General features: G+C 44.7%; 1 protein-coding gene across 1 annotated transcript in view; it reads right to left on the bottom strand.

Moving 5' to 3' along the window:
- Positions 1–3,481, bottom strand: part of DHRS7 (dehydrogenase/reductase (SDR family) member 7) — a gene marked incomplete at its 5' end in the record, with an annotated part of 12,359 nt that extends 8,878 nt beyond the window's left edge. The window contains one exon of the mRNA XM_010192959.1: positions 3,329–3,481. Within this exon, the coding sequence (XP_010191261.1) occupies positions 3,329–3,481 (153 nt within the window). The remainder of the gene's footprint in view (positions 1–3,328) is intronic.
- Positions 3,482–8,375: the final 4,894 nt, after the last annotated feature.

Below are 8,375 nucleotides of genomic sequence, written 5' to 3'. Positions count from 1 at the left end.
CAGGGCGGGGGGGGGGGGGGGGAAACAAAAAAAGCCACTTGCAGGAACCACGTAAGGTATCCAAGCTGTTTTCTCCCCCTCCCACAGAGGAGTGTTGAGTTGGCACACGCATGACTCAACAGGAATTAACAGCATTATTAACAGGTACTTTCCTTCTCTCTCCTTCAGCTTTTAAGCAGTGTAGAATGCATAAACAGGTATCATAGGGTGGCATCTCTGAATTTTGAACAGGAGAAATGTGTTTGCTTCTGACGTTAACACAAAAATGATCTCGTTAAGTTGCTGCTGTGTATAGCATCTACAGCCGGCATGTCAAAGCCTATCAGCTCCAATTGTGCCTCATAATTCAGCCAAATTCAAGATGACGTTACATGCTACAGCTCAATCTTAATCCATCCCATGCTACTCAGACCTTACAGAGTACTCTTGAACTCAACTGCAGACAGAAAGCATGCAGGTGGAAGCAGGGACAAGGCACGCAGGAAGCACATGGACCCACTGCCCAAGCATGCAGGGATGAAATCAGGAATACCAACACTCAGAGTTGAAACTGGTGAGGAATGTGAAAGGCAACAAGGGCTTCATGGGTACAGCACCAAGAGAAGGAAGACCAGAGGGAGCTCACTGCTGGATAGGGATGGTGAGGAAGTGACCAAAGGCACAGAAATACATGAGGCACTCGTTGCCTTCTTGCCTTAGTCTCCACTGGCAAGATCTCCTCTCGGGTCTCCCACACTCTGAGGATAGATTCTGGGGGAAAGAAATACTGCCAGCAACAGAGGAAGACCAAATTAGGGACAAAATGTACATATAAGTGAGGCAATACATACAGCCAAGATTTAGGAGAGCTGATCAATGCTCGTCTTCAGAAGGTACTCGGTAAGTGGAGCAGCTCTCCGGTGACTGGAGAAAACCAGATGTCACACAGCCTAACCTCAGTCCTTGGGAAAATTACATGGTAGTTTCTCCTGAAAGCCATTTCCAAGCATATGAAGGACAAGAAGGTGACTGGGAAAAGCTGACACGGATTTACCATGGACTGCCTGACCAATTTAATTGCTTTTTGTGTTGAGATGACTGGCTCTGGAGACAAGGGGAGAGCAGTGGATGTTGTTTATCTTGACCATGTAGCTTTCTATGCTGTCTTCCATGGCATCCTTGAAGCTGTACTGGGGAAATACGGAAGGTCTAGACGAGTGGATTACAATGCCAGTGGAAAACACACTGGATCACATGCTGGCCCAAAACGTAGCAACTGACCATTCAAAGTCTAACTGGTGGCCAGTTGTACGTGGTATCCCTCCATGATCGATATCTTTTACTACCTTCATTAATGACCCAGATGATGGGATAAAACAAGTTTTCACCAAATTTTCAGTTACCATCAAGTCCAAAGGAGCAGTTGTCGTGCCAGAGGGCAGGACTGCCATTCAGAGGCATCTTAAGCTGTAGGAATGGTCTGACAAACCTCATTAAGCTCAACAAAGACAAATACAAAATTTCACAGCTGGGTCAGAATAACGCCATGCAGTACTGCAGGCTGACGTGCAGATGGCTGCGTATCAGCTCTCCAAACAAGATTCGAGGTCCTGATGGAAGGACAACAGCACCTTGAATGTAAGTCAGCAACGAGCTCTGGCAATTACAAATGCTGGTGGGCTGTGTTAGCAAGAGCAGAATAAAGGGAAGCGATTTTTTTAGTGCCTGCACTTAAAAACCGCATCTGGAGTACTGTGTCCAATTTTGGGCCCCTAGTTCAAGACCAATAATGGTCAATGGGAGACAGTGTAGTGTCAGGCCACTAAGATGGTGAGGGAAGCTAGCACACACAATAATCAAGGGAAGGGGTGGAAAACTGGGCTTACACAGCCTTGAGAAGAGGACAAATGGGGAAGTGGGCCAAACTGTAATTCTTCTTCTCTTAAAGGCTAGCTATAGAAAATATGGAGTAACTATGTTACTGAAGAGTTTCCAATACTCCTTCTAATCTGACCTATAGTTAAAGTTCAGTAGCATACAGCTGCAAAACAGATGACTACATAAGACGTTCACAGAGTCACTCAAAGTTGGCAGAGGCAGAATTATCATATTAGATAAAACTGTACTCTTGGTTCACATCAATTGAAATAATATCTTTGAATATTCCTTAGCACATTGCACTGTTTCCTCACTGAAGTCGCCTGAAAGTGGATACCCGGGACTATGGCTCCTGCCAGCCTATCTGGCGTTATCAGTTTTGCAATGACAACAAACAGCCACAGGCACAAATGCAGTTGCATGCTTTTACTGACTGCTAAACATTGCATCATATAGCACTGGAATTTTGCCATGATTATCACTTAACCACACTGCCGTCTTATGTCCCTTATATATTTAGGCAACTGCTTTTTTGAAGCATCAGAAAACAGAAATGGAGAGCCGTGCATTTTTGGAAGCTCCTTGGCAGATTTTCAGAGTAGCCTGCTGCAACATTTAGATTTCTAGAAACGTTCAGCTGCTAATCCAAGACAAACCTTTCATTATTCGCCAGTACTCACTCCAAGTAGACCGTGGACATCCCACCAGCATCACTAGGAATGAACTGTCAGTGTGATAATAGACTGAGTACAAATCACTGTGTGGATATGGATATCCTCCACAGCTATGGAGGACAGTTTGAAAGAGGAGAAACTTGAATCACACTCAAAATCTCTATTTATTAGTATGAATTGACTGTCTATCCCTCTTGATGTCAATCCAGAAAACAGGAGGGAAAAAGAGAAACAGGAGGAATGAAGCCAGACTACTGACTCGGCAGGCACATGAAAGACAACTGGAGTAGTTAAACATCCCATTTTATATTTAACCCTCCTGATCTGCAGGAGATCCCCGTTCTTGCACTTGCTCAGAACAACTTTTTCTGAACATTTCTATTCACTGGAAAGAGAGAGGAAAGTAGGTTGTGAGTCTGCCCATGACGTGCATAAACCTGAAGAAAGAAAACTTCTCAGCAGCACACAGCTACACGGTTTGGTTCTTCATGAGACCCCTCGGATTGTTACCTCCCTTCCCCACAGTATTTATTCTTTTTCTTAATCTCGTATCTTAGAATACCCCTTGCAATTGGTAATAAGACTGTTTAAAGTAATCCTTCATTGGCTTATGAAGGAACCCATAATGCAAGTCTCTACAAAGGCTTCTCACTCACAGAAAAGAAAATAACGGCTCCAAATGTACAGTGAAGCTGTGTGTAAAGTTTCCTTTCATCATGAAATTTATTCCTGTGATATGTGGGTTAGTATTTCTGTGGGAACTCAACTGCTCGCACGAAGCAGCAAGCTGTACTTACGAAGGCATTTATTTTTCACTCGTTCCAGCTCGTCCTCTCTTCTTGCAGAGATGGCAAGCAAGGCTCCTATCTTGGAGAGCTGGTAAGCCAGTTCTTCTCCGATTCCACTTGAAGCTCCTGTCACCCAGACAACCTTGCCACGCAGTTCATGTTCTATCAAAAGAATCAAAACAGCAGTTTGCACATTGCCAATGCAAGGATAAACATTGAAGTTGCTGTGAGGGTATAAACTGATACTGTTCTTAAGAAATAGGCTCATTTTGGGGGACTATTACAAAATCCTGACTTGGACACAAATTTTGGACACGTGCAGTTGAGAAATCACTCATAGCTGTTCTGTTGTCACTTGAACTTTGTTCCAGGGCTAATCTGAACAAACACTGGTTATGTACCTGATGGAAGAAATCTGATTGCATTTCTGCGAGCCACACGCACGTAGCATTTCCAATAACCTCATCAAAAAGAGCTTCAGAGGAAAAGGGAGAAGAGAATTCTTGGAAAAGGCAGGCAACAGCTACTACACTGCAAATCCAAACAAAAGCCTAAGCAAACCTTTCCCAGTAATGTTCTACCTCAGAAATGTTTCTAATTGCAGACAGAAGATGATTCTCTGAAATAAGACAGCGAATCCTCACCCAGCAGCTGGGTGCTCACCCACTTCTGGGTTAATTCCTGCATAGGCTGGGGTACAGCACACAGAGCTCCCAAGGCGCACGCTCACGTGTGAATTTCCCGTGCACTCACAGTTCCTGCCCAGACGTGTTTTTTTAACCTGTAGTAAAAATATCAGCACCTTACTCCTCTGCTTCTGTCTGTTCCCCCTTGTTTGCAGTCATCTCCACCCCAGGATACACCTGGGTACTGGGAAAAGGTTTAGCTTTGCAGACATTTCCAAAGTCATCAGATACAACAGATGGATAAAATTCACCCATTTAATTCTAGCACAGGATTTACGGATAAATGATCACCAGTATCAGAGCACTTTCCAGAACGTACCATTGCCGAACACTTGTCTGTGCTCTTCAAGATCAGTGAGAGTATTACTGAAAATCCCACTCGAGTACTCGGAGCCCTCCCTTGTACTTCTCAGGTTTGTGCAGAAGAGCATTCCAACAATGTCTATAGCTAACCAAGAAAGGTTTCGTGGTAGAATTCAAACAGCAGAGCCAAATGCAGTTCCCGAGACTTAAAGCCAGTTCTAATCCAAAAAAAGGCCAAAACAGTATTTCTCAACTCACTGAAATTTACCCACTCATTTAATTTAGCAGATATACCTATTTTTAGCTAAAGCTAGTGGCTGTGACTACTTCGACTTCCTGCTCACTGCAGTAACCAGTTCCTGGTTCTCTCCACACCACACTGTGTTTCAAATTTCTGCTTTCAGGGTCTTAATGATACAAATCCCATGAAGAGATCAGCACCAAAACCTTCCACCCTCCTAACAAAAGCAGAGAGCATCCAGACTATCCCAGTTCAGCCCGTGGGACTGCCAGTGAGTATTATTTCTCTTTTTTTTAGATGACTGTATTTCAAAGAAAAATCCCCCTAACTCCAAGCTTTGGTGGTTTTGGTTTGTTTTTAAAAATGGTAACAACAACAGTCACTTTCCAAAGCAGAGATGTATCCTAAGCTTATGAACTTGGGAGGTGGAAAGAGGTGGTGTTGAAGCTGTAGGAATAACCACTGTATCCATCATCATACCAAGTGGCTGCTGCCTGTAAAGCTTATTCACACTCTTCTCCTACAGCTTTATTCCAATGTTATCCATTCATTGAATCAACCACAAGAAAACCTGTGTAGACAAACACTACATCAACAACAGAACACACAGATTCTCAACCCTGCTTACCACACTCCTCTCCTCTTGCTACTGAAAACAAATCCGCTTCCTCCTACCGCTCAGATTCCCTGTTCCCAACCTGTCTTGGGCAGCTTCACTGCAGCTATTCAGGATCTTGTTCTGTGAACAGAATAATTAACTGAGGTAAGGAAAGTTCTTCACCGAATCCTCAGTGCTGATAATTACCAAGCACTGGGAGTTACCATAATGGAAAACCCAGCTCAAACGCTGTTGTGGAACAAACCACCAGCTCACTCTAGAATAATTGTACTGCTGTTGCTGGAAATTAGTTTAAAAATTAACCATGGCAAAGTAAAAAATAAAAGCAGATCACACTATTACAAACCATTAACTACTGTGTTACAAGGCATAACAAATGAGAGGTTGAAGATAGTAGTGCAAGTAATCCAAGAAGGGCTTCTGTAGCTCCACTTAGGGTTTTTCCCCCCCCAACGTTTTATAGCTGCTATAGTACAAGATTGCCATGCCATTTCATTCACGAAAAAAAATCAGGGTGAGGACATTCAGTGCAGAACATCCTTCCCACAGCCCTAAAGAATCCTACCATTACTCCCAGCTTAAAGAGTAGGCTCCCAGATACAGAGGGTTTCGCAGGTAAAAGGATCCTCTGCTTGGTAACACTGAGCTCCTGCAACGAGCACACTGTTTTGAGTGACTGCTGTTCCGCAGTGAAACTCAACACGCAAGGGAAGCCATCCAGCACCCAGCAACCCTCATCTCCCGACCACACAAATATTTGGAAGATGGGAAACAATCCAGTATCTGGCAACGACAAAACCCAGAAATTTCTTCTCCCTGGAGAAGTGAATCATTGAAACAGGACCAGTCTTACCCATATTAAGGCCTTGCTTCGTAAGTACAGTTTACAGCATAAGAGAAAGAAACACAGGAGATCAGTCTGCATTCTGGTAAGTATTTTATCTCCAAAAACGCTGACATCCATATGTTTGCAGAAGCAATAACACAATATAATGACTGCAAGAGTGACAGCTCTAGTAACAGCTTTAAAGAAAAATCAAGGGGTTTTTTCCATTGGATCCACATTAGAGTGCCTAGGCTCTCCACATTATATGCACAATACAAGGAGGATGAGAAAAAGGAGAACATATTTAAAGAAACATCTTTTCTAGTGTTTGGCCCCTCCTGAACAGTTAAGATCAGCACTGTGGCACCACCATCCCACATGCACACAGCTGAACTACCAGCAAAATGCCACTTAAATGCTACCATTTCAGCTATGTATTTTAGTTAATTACAAGCATTCATACTGGGAAGATTGGCGAGGCAGAGGAGCTCAAGTTGACAAAATTCTGCCTGATGCTTTTTCCATTACATGTTGAAACAACTACATCAGAAAATGACTACATTGCTCTTTCTATGGGAACTCAGAGACCGGTTAAAAGGTTTCCAGGCTTCCAATAAGACTGAAGGCTACATTCAAATAACACTATGTCCACTCAAGAGCTCCTACATCTTGATGTGCATTGCGCATAGATCCCTCAGGACAAAGCTTCAATTCTGTTTGTATTAGTCAAGATTTATCTTGTTTCTCTGCCCTGAGTCTTTCTGTGATCTTTGCAAAGTCCACACACGAAGCTTTTTTGTCATTTTCTTATAGTAATGGAACTGCCTGATGGAGTTACTGTAAAACTTTGAGCTGTATATCTGAAGAGTTACAGAAGACTGCTCACGCAAATTTAAATTTAGTATTTCTTAGAGCTTTATTATTTGTGCATGCTTTTCTGTTCTCCATTATATGGACTAGCCCTTCTGCAGCAAGCTTTGACTGAAAGCAGAAGACAGTTGTCTCAACAAGCCCTTCCTAGTGCCAACCTTCACCCACACCACCACTCCCTAATCAATCGTGGTCTTAAACCCTTACTCTGATGTTCCCCCCAGGCAGACTTTCCTGATCTGCCTTCATTTGATGCAGCCCTATCTCCCTGTCTCACCCCAACAACCAGGTTCATTTCCTGCATGGGACAGCTTACACTGTCCCTTGTCTCATCTTCTTTCAGACCAGCTTCTTCCCCTGACCGGTCGGATGAAAGAAGAGCTCCTGCACCCAGCACAGCTCCCAGCACCCCCAAATCGCCACTGCTGGCTAAGCTGAGGGGGGATATTCAGACATCTATGGCTTTTTTAACCAAAAGCCTCCATTAAGCAAATAAACCCTATGATTTTTAAAGATCTTTGTCCTCAAACAGGCAGAATTACAGTCAGACTGGAAAGTTCAACACAAGAGTTAAAAATCCCTCTCTGAAGGCATTTCATTGAACTTTCGTACCCACAGGTGTCAAAAGCATCACCTTATAGAAAAGTGGTGTAAAACCACCGACAGCAATCGCGTGGTGCCGCTCCCTTATGCCTTCCAGGGTACAACTGTCAGAAGAGGGAATCCGTTTAACCTGAACATTAAGGTTTACTTCATTGTAAACACTTCCAGCACTACCACGAGACCGAGATCTGCTTGAAGGTGTCAGAACGAGCTGAAACAGCAGCGAACAGCCTACGAAGCACCTCATCCCGGCCACACGCAGCGGGATCCTCTCTCCTTATGGACTCTTCCCTCGACGCTTCCCCTGAACCCCGCGCTCCCCAGGCAGCCGCAGTTACTCGCTGCCAGTGTCAGAACCGGACATCTGCAGAAAACCAGTGCCAAACAACTGGTTTGGGGCCAAACAAGCCAGCGCTCGCCACAGACCTGCTGGAGCGATCACGGCAAAGTTGCTTTTGGAGAGCTACTTTATTGGCATGAGAGGGGAACCAAATGCCTTGCTGGAAAAATTATGCTTTTTGGGGTTATTTTTACTGATCTTCAGACAAACCCGCATGGCAACTGCCAAGGGCTGGGTCTGCCAAACAACTGGTTTGGGGCCAAACAAGCCAGCGCTCGCCACAGACCTGCTGGAGCGATCACGGCAAAGTTGCTTTTGGAGAGCTACTTTATTGGCATGAGAGGGGAACCAAATGCCTTGCTGGAAAAATTATGCTTTTTGGGGTTATTTTTACTGATCTTCAGACAAACCCGCATGGCAACTGCCAAGGGCTGGGTCCACCGGGCTGAGGCGACTTCAGCCCCGTCCCTGGGGAACCCCTCTCCCCTCTCACAGGCCGCCACGCTCCTTCCCCTCACGGAGCGCCCCAAACCCGCCCCCAGCGACACCGCGGCCCGCCCGGGACCCC

The sequence above is a fragment of the Mesitornis unicolor genome, unplaced genomic scaffold, assembly GCF_000695765.1.
Source record: "Mesitornis unicolor isolate BGI_N332 unplaced genomic scaffold, ASM69576v1 scaffold28569, whole genome shotgun sequence".
NCBI lineage: Eukaryota > Metazoa > Chordata > Aves > Mesitornithiformes > Mesitornithidae > Mesitornis > Mesitornis unicolor.
The sequence above is the reverse complement of the archived record's forward strand: the minus strand, read 5'-3'. Positions and strand labels throughout refer to the sequence as shown.